This window comes from Leptidea sinapis, chromosome 34 (assembly GCF_905404315.1).
Source record: "Leptidea sinapis chromosome 34, ilLepSina1.1, whole genome shotgun sequence".
Lineage (NCBI taxonomy): Eukaryota > Metazoa > Arthropoda > Insecta > Lepidoptera > Pieridae > Leptidea > Leptidea sinapis.
Window position 1 is genome coordinate 6,311,096 of NC_066298.1, and position 19,395 is coordinate 6,330,490.

A 19,395-nucleotide genomic window follows, 5' to 3' on the forward strand; every position below is an offset into this window, starting at 1 on the left:
TAGTCTGAAAGAAATCAAATACTTACTTATTTTATTCGATATTAACGGTCTGCGTATTTATATCGGGCATAACTTACATATATGATATCGTACCTTGAGATGAACAAAAGCATAAGTGTAAAAAGTATGTTTTACAGGAGAGCGAAAAAACTATTTAAGTTGGTATATCTTTTTATTTAGTAATCTGTCGAATCCATTTTTTATTGAAAAAATGTGTCATTTCACTTATACAGGCTGTCAGTAAAAGTTAATACTTATTTAGAAAATTTCTATTTTAAATTACGCGATCTCTTCATTAGACATTTTTTTTAAAGAAATGTCTGTGAATAGATACGTCAATGTTCATTAAAAAAATCATATTTACAGAAAAAATAATCGTGAATACATCGCCATGCAATGGCATCAGACTGAAACGGAAGTAATTTTACGCTTTTTTTCCACTGAATTTTTTATTGAATTATAAAAATAAGTAAGTACTCTTAACGCCTTTGTTCTCTTTGAAAAATATGTAAGATAAAATTTTTATTTACGGGAAGAGTTGTATGTACAGCTGGATCCCATAAGTCCATACAGGCATAAGGACTTGCTTGTACAATAAAACTTTATTTTGTACTGACATCTTAGAGTGTCTTCCTAGAAGCCAGTACATATTTTTAAAACGAAGTTCTAATTGTTCTCTTTTTTTCTTGACGTGAGCCTTCCAGCGGAGCTTTGCATCAAGAGTTATGCCCAGATATTTAACTAGCTGTATTTTCGTATGGTACTATTTTCTTATTAATGTCAACTGGCTCGTAATATGGTTTCTTATTACTAAAGTTTACATGAACAGATTTACTTTCATTAAGTTTAATTCTCCTTTTTAGTCCACTTAACTTTATAGTTACAACCCACGCCCATTGGAGCAGTATCATCAGCAAAGGTCGCAACAGCGTTATTTTCTATTTCAGGAATGTCATTTGTGTATAGTAGGTACAGGACCGGACCTAATACACTTTCCTGAGGCACTCCAGCTTTTATTTCCTTAATTTCTGAACAGACATCCTCTTGTCGAATCCTAAAATATCTATTCGTAATATAAGATTCAAGAATATCTTTTGGTAAAGCCATTCTTAGCTTGTAAATAAGGCCTTCATGCCAAACTTTATCGAAAGCTTGCGCCACATCCAGAAATATTAATAAATAAGTATAAATAAGTGGAGCAGACTTCTTTGTTTTCTTAGGCTTTTTCTATAATATTTGTAATTCTATGCACTTGATTTATGGTTGAGTGTTTTTCGCGGAAACCAATCTGGTGCTCTGGAATTAGATTCTTAATCTCTATTATCGGCTTTAGCCGTTTAAGTAGCAACTTCTCAAAAAGCTTGGACATTACAGGAAGCAGGGAAATTGGCCTGTATGATGCTGTTTCGTTTGGTGGTTTTCCTGGTTATGCAATCATAATAACTTCAGCAACTTTCCACAGATCTGGTACATGTCGTAATCACAGCACGTAGCACAATTAATAAGGGTCGTTAATTTAACGAGACCCTTTTTTGGGAGTTGATGAAGAATTTCCCCGGATATTAAAATCACTTATTGAACGTCAATAACTATTCTAATAACCCATTCAAAAGAGACTGCCTCAGACCTGAGAAGAATGGGCGCAAGAAATTTAGCGTTTTTTTTAAATATAAAATATGGATTACAATGTGATATCGTACAATAAACATTTATAATTAAAGAGCCTGTGGGTGTCCGCTTTATTCCCAGTCCGTGGTGTCATTAAGAAAATCGTTTATGCTATAGTAACCTTTCCCACACAAACGTTTTTTAACAAATCTTTTAAATTTCGTAACACATTTGTTTTGTACATTTTCTGGGATCATATTGTAGAAGCATATAAATCGCCCAACAAAAGACTTACTAACTCGACCCAACCGAGTAGTAGGCATAACAAGTTTATGTTTGTTCCTCGTGTTAACATTATGAATGTCACAGTTTTTAGAATATTCCTCAATGTGCTTATGAACATACAGAACATTATCAAAATTGTATTGAGAAGCAACAGTCAAAATATTTATTTCTTAAATTTTTCTCTTAATGATTCTTTAGCACCTAGCTTATAAATCGCGTGAATAGCCCTCTTCTGCAGCACAAAGTTGGTATTAATATCGGCCGCACACCCCATAACAATATACCATAGGACATAATACTATGAAAATGGCTAAAGTATACTATTCGCGCCGTATCTATGTCAATTAACCGTCTAATTTTCTTAACCGCATATGCTGCAGAACTAAGCCTATTCACCAATCCTTCAATATGGGGGCCCCATTGCAATTTGGAATCAAGAGTAATGCCAAGAAATACAGCAGATTCCACTGGTTTCACCACCTCTCCATTTAATAAAATATTCGCATCTACATTTTTGACATTTGGAGCGGCAAATTTAATATATTTGGTTTTATGACTATTTAACAATAAGTTATTCGCGCTAAACCAGTACACGATGTCAGATAGAGCATTGTTTACTTCGTCATATAAAACTTGGCTTCGTTTCACTTTGAATATAAGTGAAGTGTCATCTGCACATAATACCACCTTGTGTTTTTTTCTACAAGGTTAGGTAGATCATTTATATAAATTAGGAAGAGGAAGGGTCCAAGAATATACCTTTTTGGTACCCACATACCGAGAGGAGTCCCAGGAGATCTCCTGCCATTGACGTCGACCCTTTGAATCCTATTATTTAAATATAAGATCAGAAGATCGAGTGCAGATCCTCTTATACCATAGTGACAAAGCATCCTGACCAGCGTTGAATGTTGAACACAATCAAAAGCCTTAGTTGAATCACAGAAGATACCAAGTGCATTCTGTGATTCCTCCCAGGCCCCAAAAATATTTCTGATGAGTTCAACACCTGCATCCGTAGTCGAGCGTTCTAACGCTCTGAATTATAGTTACTTAATTCAATCAATCCATCCATAGCAGTGATGTTTTCGGCTATATCTTTCTGTGAAATCTCGTATTGTTTTGATACATGATCCAGATTTTTGATGTAAGGCTAGTAACTCAGCCTGAAGAGAGCTCACACTTTCCTTATAGTCTTTTTTGATATTTTCCAAATCTATACAGAGTTCTTTAGCTTGTATTTTCAGTTGATTTCTTTCCCTGTATAGTTTAGAAAATTTAGCACATGTGATGTATTTCTTATTAACAATGTTAATGTTTTTTTAAAATAAGTTTACATAATCTTGTTAATTTCTTTAATTTATTTTTGCTTAAATGTGCTGGCTGGAAAGCCACAGAGTCCATACCAACTTCTGGGGCACATCCAACCAACTCATTGAAAAGGCATTGGGCTTGAGAGGTCTTGAAACTTTGATCTGCTGTTTTAAAGGATCTTATAACATCTTCAGCCTTATATAGCTGGGATTTTAGTTTCACTACCAGATCTAAGGTATCATATTCACTTCAATACTGCTCAAACTCATTGAACATTGCTAGCAAGTTTTTAATTTCCTCTAATAACTTTGAGTTTTCTATGTGCAATTGACATAGATCAGTTTTTAAATTTTTATTTTTATTTATAATGTCTATAACCTCCATTTCGTTGTCATCCCTTTCTTTTGGTAGCTGTTCGTACTGACCCTTGTACTTTTTGAGCTCCACAAGGGTTAGGTGGAGCTGTTCCTCGGTTTGGCGGGCTTTGTTTCCACGGGTCATCATTTTGCTGACGTATCACGGGAGATGCACAAAACTAAAGTTATATAATAATACACTTAACACTGTTGATTATTTTATAACATATGATTCTATTAATGTTTTTTACTAAATTAATTCGATATTAACACAAAATTAAATGATTAAACAATTATTTTTATTAAAATTAATTGGGATATGTTAAATTTCTAACTATGCCTTAGTGTTGCCACAGAAAAAAAAAGTTATGGTTTCTTATCCAGAATCTAAGTTTCTGTCGATAGTTTAAATATTGAAGAATTAATTGTTTCTTCAACCTCTAATTTCCCTTCCTCAAGCAAATTAAAATTTAACTTTTGTAACGACATGACTTTTTATCCTTCGTAGATATCAGTTGACTGATTTCCAACTCTCACAGCTCACATTTCGTCCCCGCTACAGGTCTCACCGCTTTGGTGGACATAACCTGACCGCTTCGCGACTAATCTTCTATCGTCTCGTCTCCTTTCCGCTTTGGTGGCCGGCCTTAGGCAGGAGCAGCAGAGGAAACTGACGAAATCATGAAGCAGTGGAAATATACATCAGTCGATGAGAGATATATGTAAATTCCCTTAGGAGTGGAGACCGTCAGCCCTGTGGTGGGATGGGGTTCATCATCACAAACCTCTATGAGTTATCCAGGCACCTTACCATACCATAAAATATCCACATACAGACAGGTAACGTTAACTTAATATTTATAATAGCTATAAATTGTTTAATAGATTGTATAAGTTTTGTTTTATCCAATTTCTACACAATATAAACTTAAATATAATTAAATAAATATTTATTTATTGTAAGTCTTTTGTGGGGCGATGTATACACTTTTACAACAAAATCCCAGAAAATGTTCAAAACAAAAGTATTACGTTATTCAAAAGAATTGTTAAAAAACGTTTGTGTGGTAAAGGTTACTATAACATAAATGACTCTCTTAATGATATGATTTCGATGAAAAAAAAGCCTGCTGAGTTTGTTGCGCCCGTTCTTCTCAGGTCTGAGGCATTATTTTGGAATTGGTGGTAGTTTTTGACTTTCAATAAGTGATGTCACATCCTATTTTGAATAAAAATATTTGAATTTGAATTTGTCTGTCTTCGTGCAAGTACACTCACAAAGAGAGAAAAACACAAATAAACAAATAAACTTTATTGAAATAGGCTTCAACTAAGCGATTTGGTTCGTCATTATAAATATTTAATTTAAATTACTGAATCTACCATATGTTCGGAAAAGTTAGAGTGCGTGAGAAGAATATACAAGATACTCAACGGACACTCTTATTTAAACAAAATAGAGTATTTTAAAATGGCTGTAAATAAACGTTAATAAAAATGATTTGACTATTATATCACAGAATATCCGTAGTATATATTGCAACTTTGACGACTTTCTACTAACTTTGGTAGATTTTAAATTTCAAACTGACGTTATTATTTTGACAGAATGCAGGCTTAAAAGAAATAAACCAAGACCGCAAATATCTAATTACTTTGCATATCATACCACATGGCAGGATAACCAAAACGATGGAGTAGCGATATATGTTAAAGAAAAACTCAGACATAGTTAAGGAAGTCATATTATCTCAAGCATCATATCTGCAAGTAGATATATTGAATAATACAATCTTAGGTATATATCGCTCCCCATCGTACACTAACACTAATACTATTTATAGAATCACTAAGTACCCATCTCGGTACATTAACAACTCATAAAAACATCGTATGAACTGGTGATATAAATATTTATATTATTTATAAAGTCACAGAATTTCGCAACAGCATAGGAATAGATTAAACTACCTAAATATGCTGGCAACGCATGGGCTTCTCCCAGGACACACAATACCTACCAGAGATAAAACATGCTTAGATCATTTCATGTTAAAAATTAATAAAAAGAATATTTCGGCAGATATAGCGATTCTCCATACTTCTATTACTGACCACTTTACGACCTTTTTACGTTTATCTAAACTTAAATTAAAATATAATGCTCATAAAATGAAATCAATCATAGATTATGATAAGGCCCTTAAATATCTAATAGATCGAAATTTACCTCAATTACTATTCCGTCATGATCCAAACCTACTGACTGATAAGCTGATTAATATGTTAACAGAATCAATTTTAATTAACAGCACCAATATAAGAACACCAAACAATAAACATTAATTAAAACCATTGATAACTTTGGGTATATTGCGCTGCATAAAAAATAGAAACAAATTACAAAAAAATTTCGTCAGGAACCGCACAACGTAATACTTAAAATAATCTATACTAGATACCGAAATTATTGTAATAATTTAATAAAAAAACTTAAAAGAAAATAAGAAAGGGATCTTTTAGCTAACTCAATAAGCAATAATAAACTATTGTGGAAAAATATTAAATTCATTACATATTCTAATAAAACTAATAATTCAAACTCACAATTAATAAACATAAAAAATACTGCATCAGAATCGGTGAATCTCATAAACGATTATTTTGTTAACATTGGTACACAACTAGCCCAACAAATTCCAACCTCTACTATGCAACCCTTAAAGAATGACAATAATCTATCAATACTACATTTTATGGTCTTACTGCAGGCACACGTAGAGTAGGTAAACAGAATTATAATTGGTCTTAAGTCATCTAGTGCAGGGGGATGGGATAACATACCTACGAGCTATTTGAAACACATACGTCATGAAGTTGTACATGTTATCACTCATCTCGCTTACTTATGTTTATGTTTAATTAATAACTTATGTTTTGAAAAAGGTGTTTTTCCCGACCTCCTCAAGCGATCTATAATTACACCGATTCATTTAGGGGGATAAGAATGATATTAATAACTATAGATCTATATCTGTTTTACCGTGTATCTCAAAGATAATAGAAATACTACTCAATAATAGGCTGGTACAATTATTAAATAAATTTGATATATTTTCTCAATTCCACTTTTAGAATTTAGGGTTTAGACTAGGTAAATCGACAGAGGATGCAGTAGCTTCTTTATCAACTTTAGTGACAGAGCAATTAGACAAAGGTAACCAGTGTATTTCTGTATTCCTAGACCTTAAAAAAGCCTTTGATACCGTCTCAATCCCAAACCTAATGGACAAACTAGAGATCGGAATAAGAGGAACACAGCTTAATTTGTTTAGAAGCTATCAATCTCACAGGACACAAAGAGTAAGGGTTGGTCAGAATCTTAGCGATGACGCGATAGTATCTTTTGGGGTTCCACAGGGCAGTGTTCTAGGTCCTACCCTTTTTTTAATTTATATAAATGACCTCTGCAATATGAATGTAGAAGGTGCTCGTATACTATCCTACGCTGATGATACAGCTATTGTACTTACATAGAACTTTTGGACTGTAGAACTTTTATATTAGAGTTCATAAGTGTGATAACATATATGGTAAAACTTGTGAATGCCCCACTATAAAGAAAGTTACTAAATATTTAGAAATAGTGATAGATCATCGATTATCTTGGTACCCACATCTTGAGCAACTTACTGAGAGAATTCGGAAACTTACCTGGATTTTCAGAAGCTTAAGACACGTCGTTCCTAAAAATACTTTTTGAAGTATTTTTAGGAACGACGTGTCTTAAGCTTCTACAAACGCTAAAGCACCTTCTGAATAAAATATATGTAGCGTTAGTCAGGTCTATACTCATATATTGTATACCTATCTGGGGGGTGCGCAGCAAAATCCAAAGTAGAACTTGAAAGGGCGCAACGTGCTTTAATTAAAATTATATATTTTTAGAAATGGCGTCATCCCACGCATAGCCTCTATTCTGACAGTAACTTATTGACAGTTAGAAAGTTGTATATAGTACATACGGTATTAAAAATACATAAAACTCTTCCATACAATAGTAATTTAATAAATAAGAGAATTAAACACACTATTGCTCATGTACCTCACACCAAAACAACGTTTGCAAGTATACAGTATGAAAAACGTGCGGCCTTACTGTATAATAAAATAAATAAAATCAACAATATATATGAAAAATCATACTATGAATGCAAGAAAATAATAATTGAGTCGATAAGGTCCATATAATTATGAAGAAACAGAAAAACTACTTATAGTTACTAGGTACTAAATCTTTAAGTTTTTTTTTCAAACTAACACACACACCCACACACACACTCACCAATACATACAATCACACACACGTTCACATACATACATACACACACCCACACACACACATCACATTAAGTTTAGATTACAAATAAATCAATTTTTATTATGTTATTATTGTTAGTAGTTTTCTTTCCCTTAGTTAATTAATTATATTTATGTTAAGGTCAACTTGTTTATCCTTACATCATATTATTATGTTTTTGCTATGGAAGAGCGGGGCCTCCTACTACAGGCAACTCTTTGCTTAAAAGGAGACCCCAACACTGATATTGTATATTTTGTATTTTTTTGTAATAAATAAATATTTGTATTTGTATTGTAATATTCATAACAAACTTGTTTGTAAGGTGCTGCATCCAATATATGAATCGTGTTCTAAGGTAAAAACCGTTTTAAAAGTGAAATATTTCATAAAAAGTAATTAAAAATAACTTGTTATAATTACTAATGTGAATTATATTTTGGCTGCATCGACCTTTAGAGCTTGAATTCATTGTTTGCGTAAGGATGCTTCGTGAACATGATGGTCGTGATTAATGTCATAATTACTAATCGCATAAAACATATAAGTACAATGATTTACTAACTATATCTGCCGATCGACCAGGCACCACAAGCACTCGTCCACGAGTTGATGCATGGCCAGCCATCGTTCCCGTCCCACATATTTGAGGAAACGAGTCGACCCGGTATACGACCGCGCTGTATGCAATGCCATTATGGTAATCATGACGAACCATGAAAATGAAATACAATTGCTGAGCATTATTTTTAATATTCTTCGCTATAATAGCCATAGCCTTGCCCCATAAATCACATGTTTTTAACATATTTTAATGCCTTAAATACTTTGACTATTTCACTAGCCTAAATTTTAATGATAATTTAGATACACTTCATTATTTTTAAGTATTGATTCACCTTGTTCAGAAGAAGAATTTCAACTTGCTGTAATCTAAATAACTACCTAGAAATATTAGAAAAAAAGTCATTTAAAGTTTTAGCAAATGAAAAACGAAAAAGTTCAAATCAAAACAATCAGGTTCTTCAGATAGAGAATTCACACAAAAGTGTTAGTGTAAACTAACGTCATAACAATAGTGATATAAACTCCACTGATAACGCTGACCTTTCTTCAGTCGTAAGGCCGCGCCCCTTATCAACATTGCTAATGAAGCATTGCTGTTCGAACTTCGAGTCAGTTCAGTGTTCGCAGTGGTGACATCTTGTGTGTTGTGATAGCATGATGGCGCGAGCGCTACGAAATGGAGTCACTTTCTTGCGATTTAATGCACGACGTTCAATACGGGTAGGTAAAACTGTAAGCAAACGAGGCTTCACCTTATTAATGGTTGCTAAACAAAATTAGAAGCCAAACTTTCCAGTTTCTTTTATAATTAATAAGAATGACTATCACGGGTATTCGAACGAATAGGTATCTATTTTTATAGTGACTACTCGCTGTATCATAGTAATTATTTACGTAAGCATGAAATAACTAGCAGCAAAATAGACAAGTTCAGTATCGGTTTTGCGATTATTTCATAAAACCATTTACTTACCTAAGAACCTACCTATCTTGGACATATTATTAAATTAAATTAATAATTCAGTAAGATTTAATTCTAGATTGCATTCAATATCAATTTACCCCGCACATGAAATATAAACTGAAACAAGTGATAAATATTTAATTGCAAATATTTGCACTTCTTTCAGGTTATGTTTTCCTTATATAGATAAAGACATTACAATATAATAATATAATGTTCTTTTGTTTTTGATAAGTGATAAGATGATTATTAGATAGTCACTGTAATTGTTTAGCTATTAATTAACATTTAAACTTAGATTATTATACTGAGTTTCTTGCGCCCATTCTTCTCAGGTCTGAGGCAGTCTCTTTTGAATGGGTGGTAGTTTTTGACGTTCAATAAGTGATTTTAAATCCTATTTTGAATAAATATATTTGAATTTGAATTAACATTTTGTTAATGTGTGCAAAAAAGACACAGTCTCCCTTCGTCGTATCCGGTCAGTGGTCACACTGAAAGGAAGACCAAATTTGCCACAAAAAAGCTTGGGGTGCTGACGTATAAGTCGCAGATTCAGCTTGAAATGGACATTGAGTATTCTTACCTATTGTTTTCACTTCTGGGCGGGGCACTCATTTAACAAACCACCAGTACCAGTTTATTCCATTTGACCGCATAATAAGCGTGTAATAAGGAATAGCGGCTCGAATCGTCAATAATCAAATAATCTCTCCTATCGGGTTGATTCTTATAATATTTAAAGTTATTATTACCAAAAATATCACGAGTAGTGGTCGGAGAGATTGTTCAGTTAAGTATTATTACCTACCTAGTGAAAATTTCACGACTGAATGTCACGTCAAAATTTCACTTCAACAATATCATTCATCCGGGAGGCATTATCCAATGTGTTTTCGATTTACCAAATTCATCCTTCATAGTAATATGTATATACATTTATTCGACGCACTTACGGCCGGGGAAGACTTTGTGAAAATACCTTACACGCATCTGCGAATATAATTAAAGGTTGTTTGTAAAATTGACCAATTAATAAGGAACTAACAAGGGCTCGAACCCCAGGGGTGTTAAGGCGACACTAAATGCCAGCGACCTTGAGCGATATGAGTTCACGGCTGCCGGCCTGCCATCTATGTAACAAAGCCAATATTTTCAAAATTCTTGCGTGGAAAACAGTTTATATGCTTACAATCCTCGTTATTCATTACTAATCTGAATAAATATACCTACACAAAAAAGTAAAGCTATAAGAATAACTTTTCTGAGAGTTGTACTAAAAAAATGCGTCATGCCATGCCAAAAAACTTGTTTAACTGCAAGGAAAAGTGGTAGTTCAAAAAGGCTCTGGAGTGAAAACTATAACCAACAGCAAGCATTAGAAACCTACAAATAAGACTAAAGTATATATGTAACAGGATTAAGTAGTGTTCATAGCTCGAAATGCTATTTTTTCACCAAAAACTTGTCTAAAAACACCTTGTTTGCATGTTTTCTGCTTACTCTTCGCCTTAATAAAACAAGCAAAATAGGCGCACATTAGACGATAAGCGGAAGTAGCCAGCCAACTACCCTTGACGGGTCTTCGAAGCCTCCAAAGCTAACTCCAAAGTACCTTCCACATACTCTGGTAGTGCAAATGCTATGGGCTGGTTTTCACTTCGATGTGTCAATTGCTGCTATATATTTGTATCTAAGTAGGTACCTATACATATTGTCCCGAATAACTTATTGCAAATATTTTAGTAATATTTAAAAGATTTAGAAATGATAATTATTTTCAGTTGTTTTCGACCCACACGCGACCAGAAATAGAAAATGGAATTAGAATTGCCGAATTTCCGGGTGCTAAGGCGCCCTATGTAACAGAGCTAAATGTTCTGAATGAGAAGACCTACGATCCCATACCGATCTATCGAGTTTTAGATAAAAACGGCAACGTACTAATCAGCAGTGAGGAACCAAATATTGATAAGGATACTTTATTAAATATGTATAAAACTATGATACAGCTCTATCAGATGGACAAAATACTGTATGAGTCCCAGAGGTAAGTCAATAACTTACCGAAACACAGATGTAAATTTACCTTTGTACGTTCAAGATACCTACAGTATAGGTACTTGTTTTATATTTATTTTGCCCGTTGAGTTTTTGTGTGTACCTACTGAGTTTACGTAAGCGTATAATTAATTGTATAGAATTATTCCAAGTAGTGCCGTTAGATGTGAAAATTAGACTTATAATAATCATTAATAAGTTTCGTTTACAAATTAAGATAATTTGATTTTGTTATTAAAACATCAATAAGGTCTAATATAGGTACCATTATTATTGTTCGTATGTACCTATTACAGTTTTAAGTTTTCATTTCTATCTGCGTTTGACACTTATTATGACTATTATAATATTTTACTGATGCATCCAAGTAAAAGCTTAAGAGCCCAGATGGGCAGTGCACATAGCTGGACGGACAAATGGCGGTAAAGTCCTCGAATGGTAACCACGTTCCGAAAGACGTAGTGTTGGTAGGCCCGACAAGACGGACCGACGCCGATGGTGAAGATCGCTGGAATAGGTTGGATGAGTCAGGGCGATCCTTGGGGTAGGCCTTTGTCCAACAGTGGATGTCTTCTGGCTGAACTGATGATGCTTCATAAAACAGTTCACCACATCTTGGCATATTCCTAAGAGAAAAGCGACTGTTAAAAATTAAAAGATAATCTCTTGAACGGCTTGATTTTGTTTTCGATCTAAATTGATTAAAGAGGCTATCTATCTAAAGACGATGTATATGCTTTTACAACAAGATCCCAGAAAATGTTCAAAACAAAAGTATTACGTTTTTCAAAAGAATTGTTAAAAAACGTTTGTGTGGTAAAGGTATAATATAAATTACTTTCTTAATGATACCACGAATTGGGAATGGAGTGACCGCCCTCACGCTATTAAATAATAAGTTTAATTGTACAATATTACTTTGTAAACATCGAAAAAAACGATGAAAAATAAAAGCCCGCTGAGTTTGTTGCGCCCGTTCTTCTCAGGTCTGAGGCTTTTGGAATGGGTGGTAGTTTTTGACTTTTAATAAGTTATGTCACATCCTATTTTGAATAAAAATATTTGAATTTGAATTCATGGTGCATGTCAAGTCATCTCTATGAATGTGAATCCAATAATTTTTTGAAGAATTAATGAGTAAGAAATAATAACTATAATCTATTCGACTATCGTTATGCGTTTACTTTTAACAGCTGATGAAATCTACATTTCAGACAAGGTCGTATATCCTTCTACATGACCAACTACGGAGAAGAAGGCATCCATGTCGGAAGCGCCGCCGCCCTGTCACCTGAGGATCTGGTCTTTGCGCAGTACAGAGAGACCGGGGTCCTACTGTATCGGGGCATGACGGTCACCGAGCTGGTGAACCAGTGCTACGGAAATCACGAAGACTCCGGCAAGGGAAGACATATGCCCGTGCATTACGGGAGCAAGCAGCACAATATCGTCACCATTTCTAGTCCTTTAGGTAATACTAGCAGAATTTATATAAAAACACCGTTGTGAAATCCCCTGCTTAAGATTATGAACTTAATAAGTATGAATAAAAGTGTTGAATCAATAAAAGAAAAATAAAAGACGCAGTGTTTGTTGGCCCTTCACAAGATGGACCGATGATCTGGTCAAGATCAAGAATAGGTTGGATGAGGGCAGCGCAGGACTTATCATCGTGGAGATCTTAGTGGAGGCCTTAGTGCAGCAGTGAACGTTTTACGGCTGAAATCAAAAAATTGAATTGAAAGTTTTATTTTGTTATTTTCTGACTTTCTTATGTAATAATAACTGATAAAGTAGATTTTGTTTTGGTAATTAACAAGTTGGTAATTCTTTTGGCTTAAACAATACACAAATAAAACTGAAAACAAAATGTTATGAACGTTTCGGGACTCGAACCTGCGACCTCTCGCGTTCCGTACGAGTGCTCTTTCCAACGAATCCAAGCGTACGAGTGACGTATCATTGATAAAACCTTGTATGCTTTGTTCAACTCTCAGGTTATAGCTTCATCTACAGGATCTACTTTACAGTTAAAGTTAGTGTGTTAGTAATCCCAGAAGTGAGTTATCAGAACAAATTGTTTAAACAATACACTTGACACTCTCCAGCCACACAAATGCCACAGGCCGTCGGCGCGGCGTACGCGTACAAACGTCAGCCAGCGAACGAGCGTTGCGTCATCTGCTACTTCGGTGAGGGAGCTGCTTCCGAAGGAGACGCCTTCGCTGCTCTCAACTTCGCCGCTACGCTTGAGTGCCCAGTCATCTTGTTCTGGTAAAGTACGCTGTTTTAGGCTTTGTGGCTTATTAATAATAGTCACTTGCGGGATATCTGAAGAATCTACCCGAATCATGGTATTTTGATCAGTGCCGAAATATCTGGAGCTTGTCGAAAGCCGGGGGCTTAGCTCCCGGCTCAGATAGGGTAGCGGTGAATAGATGGCTATTAGAGATGCGTTTAATCTTTGGCTTTGTCGTGAAATGAAACTGTTCAAGAAAAGATCGGGGTTACGATTGACTAAAAATGTCCAAAAGTAAAGATTGCTGAGTTTGATTTTTAGCATCTGATTACAGTAGAAACAACGGATACGCTATCTCCACGCCGTCCAGCGAGCAGTACCGGGGAGACGGCATCGCGAGTCGAGGCCCGGCTCTTGGCCTGCAAACCATTCGCGTCGACGGCACAGACGCGCTGGCTGTCTACAACGCTGTGTGTCGGGCACGCGAGCTAGCGCTGCAGAATAAGCCCGTGCTCATTGAAGCTATGGCCTACAGGTATATACTACGTTAATGCCCGAAATATATTATCTAAAATTGACCTTCTATTCTCGGCTACTCTCACTACATCGAAGGTTCATCTAGCACAGTGTCAATCTTCCTCTTTCAAAGTGTTTCTAGATACCTGGAGCTCTTCATGTTTCCGAAGCAGTGCTAGATGGAAAAATATATTTTGACCATCTTTCGTGTCAATTATGGATAAACGTTTTTTAAACAATTCTTTGCTTTTTCTATTCTTTGAATTTAGCAAATTAATTATTGCCTTATTCTTTTAACCGCGTATGACCCATAATCTACGTCCACCCATCTTCTTTACAAAACCAAACCACCTCAACTAATAAATCATGATGGTTTAGATAGATTTTTGCTGTAAGCTGAGTTTGCGCGAAAAACAAAAAAGATAAAAACTCATTTGTTCATATACTAGGTCAGAAAACGCCATGAATGTTAAAGTTACCATTTAAATTATTCCATTAACCACCACTCCGAAACTGGGAAGAAACTTATTGCCACTTTTTGAAATCTCGTGAGTTCGCGTCAGCAAAATGCTTATAGCTATGCAGGTGACGTATTTTGCAACATTAGTGCTGTGTATATCTTATAAGTGAAATTTAATGGATACTAATATTTTACAGCTTTATCATTTTACTAATTATTTTATCTACACCCATGCTTTAAATCCTCTATTAAAGATTCTGAAACAGTTAGCCTATTGCCAACATTAAAACACCCAATGTTCTAATAACCATTACATCATCCAAACGAGTGTTGTAATGTTGTACTGAATTTCATAACAACACTCCTATTTTTATTTTCAATCCCTTCATGCTCAAAGAGTTTTCCTCGATGCGTGGTAGGTATCTGTATGAATTTACAAAAAACATTTTCGTTTTGGCGTTCTACACTACCAGAACGTCGCGCGCCGTAAAAAAGTAGGTTATTCATTTGAATATTTTTTATTTGCCCGCCATTTTTCTTCGATATTTTTATTGTTTTGTTTACAATGAGCGATTCAATTTAAACGCTTGAAAAGAACATAATATTCAAGTGAATTTAAATTAGTGCACTATACAAAAAGTAAATTACTACTAAAATAAATAATTCTTTCATTAATACGTCTTAGTTTTTTTTGAATATAATCAGTAGTGGATGGTTACTACTAGGACTGGCTGTTTTAATGTTAGCAGTAAGCTAACAGTTTCAGAATCTTTTAGAGGATTCATATTCTGGGTGTAGATAAAGTCTTGTTTGCAACTGTTGATAATTAGGTATTAAAACACTCATGTGATAGGTACTATTATCACCATTAATCCACATTCGTGTTTTAATACCCCTTATTACACAACAGTTGCATAAATAACTATTACATTTTTTCATACATATTACAACCTATGTTGCAGTGATGCAACTCAAGACGATCGGCCTCCAAGGCCCCCGCCCGGCTTCGCTGTAAAAGCCTTCAGGGCTATCAGCACAGAGGAGGTTTTTAGTCGGTAGGGGGTGTTTACACCCGAGCCCAACATATGGGCCCCGTTTCGGGGTCTTCAATACGTAAATGTATTTTACTCCTCTCGAAAAAAAAATTTAAGACAAAAGCGAGTAAGTGAAAAATATAAATTGATTATTAAAAATAAAACTACAAGAGTTATTCGGTATAGTAGATCAATTCGGTATAGTAGTGCATCAATCCACCCACACTGTAAATAAATAAAGGTGCACCCAATTCCACCATTGTAGTACTTGCCTCAAGTTTAATTATCAACGCCACCATTTGGATGTGTGATGTTCCATTACAGTGCGTTGTGCGTCTTCAAAATTCAACCATGAACTACCTTACTAAGGAATTTAAACTTCCTTTTGCGGTGTTTCCAGGGTGACTCAACATGGCTGATATCTTAAAAAAATGCGTACAACCACTTAAAAGGCCGGAAACGTTCTTGTGATTCCTCTAGTGTTGGAAGAGAATGGGCGACGTTGATCACTTAGGTACCATCTGCATTAGCTGACCCGTACGCTTTTATGATAAAAACACTTCACAGTAATCGGTACGCTTACGTTACAGAGTGGGACATCACTCCACGTCGGACGACAGCACTGCGTACAGACCCGCAGAGGAAATAAACAAGTGGACCACTGAAGAGAGCCCCATCAACAAACTGAGGCTTTATCTTGAACGAAAAGGTTTACTATAATTTGTAGTTTAAACAAAACAATAACTTCATTTTGTAATATTAGTTGAACTTCACAGCACAGAGACTCGGTTGTTGCACACAAATGAAATTAATTTGTTGTAATGAGCAACGCATGGAAAGGAGACGCAACGGAAAATGGGACTATTCGTCTGTTTTCATTGCGGCAATGCCTGTACGTGATTAAAGGATGATAACACCAGCCCACCATGTAACGCTTATAGTATACGATATATCAGTGTTAAACAGTTACCACCTACCTATATTGTGATATGAAATTAATTTCTCTAAAATATGATGTTGTAAATAGTATGTTTAAGTACCCCTCATAATTTTATAGTGCTGCATGGATCTTGCATGTTTTAATATTATATATTCAATCGTCTGTTGCTCAATAACGATACGCATATAAATACCTAATCCTGATTGCGCATAGAAGTATTTACATTGTGAGTCTTATCTTCTTCTTCAACCATTTCTGTAAAAGTCTGCACTCTGACTTTATGACGATATTATCCCAGACTATCATAGGTTAAATGGTAGTTATCCCAACTTCCAGGTATCTGGGACGCTGAATCGGACAAAGCATTCGCGAAGGAAGCTCGCAACTCCGTGGTCCGCTCGATGCAGGAAGCTGAGAGGAAGCAGAAACCGCACTGGAAGGAGATGTTCGAGGATGTCTACTACGACATGCCACCCTCGCTACAGTTAGTATATTTTTTTATACATTGGTATAGAAGTATAGATTCACTGGATGGGTTTTATGAGGCCAGCGCAGAACTGAACGTCGTTGAGATCTTCGGGGAGGCCTGTGTCCAGCAGTGGACGTCTTCCGGATGATATGATGATGATGATAGAATCGCTTACAAAATAACTTCTTCTTACTTGTGCCGATGTTTTGATACCTTTTTGACAAAAGTATGGCTCAGTCACTCCTTCATAGCTAATCCCCATCAAACCATCAGTGAAGTCGGATAGTGCCCACGTTGGTTTAAAAATTGCATTTGGCTACATACCTACTTTGTGTCATGCAATCACAGCGATTCGGTTCTCCCACCCCACTCCATTTTAATATCGCAAAATATCGTGCAATGTATTGGCACCAATGTGAGAAAACTCAATGAACAATCATATAAAAATGACAGATTCCAAATTCAAATGAAATATTTTGTTTATATTTAATTGTAACAGTATTTATAGCCAGACTAAGTACATAACGCTGAAACGAGTTTGCAAGACTACTGTACATAAGAAAGGCAACTACAATTATTAGCAATAGTAAGTTCGCTCTTATCGCCATGATGAATGATGTTATTGAAGCAGTCCTTCAGTAACATAAAATATCACATAGTTGGATTGGCGAAAATCAGAAGAACACATTTTCTGTTATACATGAGAAACGAAAGGCCTACAAAAATCTATATTCATACCAAAACTCTCTCTCCTCACTCTACTATCGATGCCACTACAAATAAGCCTTTGACGTAACAGAAATACCAAGACAAATGGGCTGTAGGCTTGACCGAGAAAAAATTCCGGACATGATAATATTATACCCAACGAAACGCTCAAACTAGGAAAGTTCATACTGGCTAACCATCTGACAAATCTTTTCAAGAAAATCTTGTTAGAACAGTAAATATGGGCCGAATCGAGAATTATACTTATTTACAAGAAAGACAGACACTCATCAGATATTAACAACCATCGGCTCATTAGTCTATTTCCGGCTATATACAAACTATTTGCAGCCTGCCTAAATAAGAGAATCGAGATAGAGTTCCATCAATTTCGAATAGGCAGAGTGACTACGCAAAAGCCTTCGACTCTATGGTGAGCGCTAGAAAATCAAAATATCCCTGAGACTTATATGTTTTGAAGGACACTGGACATCTATAGCAAAGGTAAGCCTTATGAGGAAGCTCGTGGTCGCTCAAAGGGGAAATCCTCGGAGTTTCCCTACGAGATCGAATCAGTAATGAGGAGATCCGTAGGAGAACCAAAGTGACCGACATGGCCTAGATAGTTACGAAACTAAAGTGGCAGTGAGCAGGGCGCATAACTCGACGGAGAGATGGCCGTTGGAGCCGAAAAGCGACTACGTATCGGAAGACTTACTGTTGGTAGCCAATAGGTTGGATGAAGGCACCGCAAGGCCGATCGTTCTGGAGATCTTTGAGGGAGGCGTTTGTCACGCAGTGGACGTCTTCCGGCTGAGACGATGATGATGGTGATAAATTGTACTTTTTTATTGAATAGATAGATGAGTTAATTTATTGCTTATTAAAATATAACGTGGTATGAAGACATTAAGAATCCTTTGATAGACATAATAGTGATTTTTACTACCGATATACTAGTCTCCGTTAATAAATAAGTAGGCATTCGCAATTGCAGTAATCTCATTACAATTAAAAAAATATTTTTTGTTTCAGAAAACAAATGAAGCAAATGGAAGAACACTTAAAGAAATATAACGAAAAATACCCGATGAATCAATTCCAGCCTGAATAAATTTCTAATTTATAGTACTTGACTTCTTTCTTCATTCCCTTCCAACCTAACCTAACAAGAGTGTTTGCAATTATGAGAATGTAAACTTGAATGTATTAATTAGTAGCTTAAAGAACAAGCAGGAATAAATGACAAAGCTAATACTAACGGATTTTACACAAGAGAAGAATATTAATTAGATACAGTTTATGTCTTTTAATAATAATTATGTGAAGAAAATCGCCTTTTATAGGTTATATGAAATGTACCTTAATTTGCAAGTGGATCGGTTATTGTTAAAGTCAAATGGTCAAGTTTTTTCAAATGGGTTTAAACTAAGCGTATTTGAATCGTCATTATAAAAAATTTATTTAAATTACTGAACAATTTGTTATGTTTTTATAAAATTTTGTTTTTCAAA

At 35.2% G+C, this 19,395-nt stretch overlaps 1 protein-coding gene across 1 annotated transcript; it reads left to right on the forward strand.

The window, feature by feature from the left end:
• Positions 1-9,043: 9,043 nt before the first annotated feature.
• Positions 9,044-19,012, forward strand: LOC126974952 (2-oxoisovalerate dehydrogenase subunit alpha, mitochondrial). The gene is made up of 8 exons (XM_050822710.1): positions 9,044-9,210; positions 11,239-11,504; positions 12,730-12,986; positions 13,624-13,789; positions 14,089-14,289; positions 16,355-16,473; positions 17,041-17,188; positions 18,917-19,012. Exons 1-8 carry the CDS (start codon positions 9,145-9,147, stop codon positions 18,993-18,995), a joined length of 1,302 nt encoding a protein of 433 aa, XP_050678667.1. The 5' UTR covers positions 9,044-9,144; the 3' UTR covers positions 18,996-19,012.
• Positions 19,013-19,395: the final 383 nt, after the last annotated feature.

What these genes read in the sequence shown, in the direction of transcription:
- LOC126974952 (XM_050822710.1), top strand. Translation starts at nt 9,145, where the DNA reads ATGATGGCGCGAGCGCTACGAAATGGAGTCACTTTCTTGCGATTTAAT. An exon ending in ATACTGTATGAGTCCCAGAG is followed by an intron (nt 11,505 to 12,729) that starts GTAAGTCAATAA and finishes TCTACATTTCAG; the next exon opens with ACAAGGTCGTATATCCTTCT. An exon ending in CACCATTTCTAGTCCTTTAG is followed by an intron (nt 12,987 to 13,623) that starts GTAATACTAGCA and finishes GACACTCTCCAG; the next exon opens with CCACACAAATGCCACAGGCC.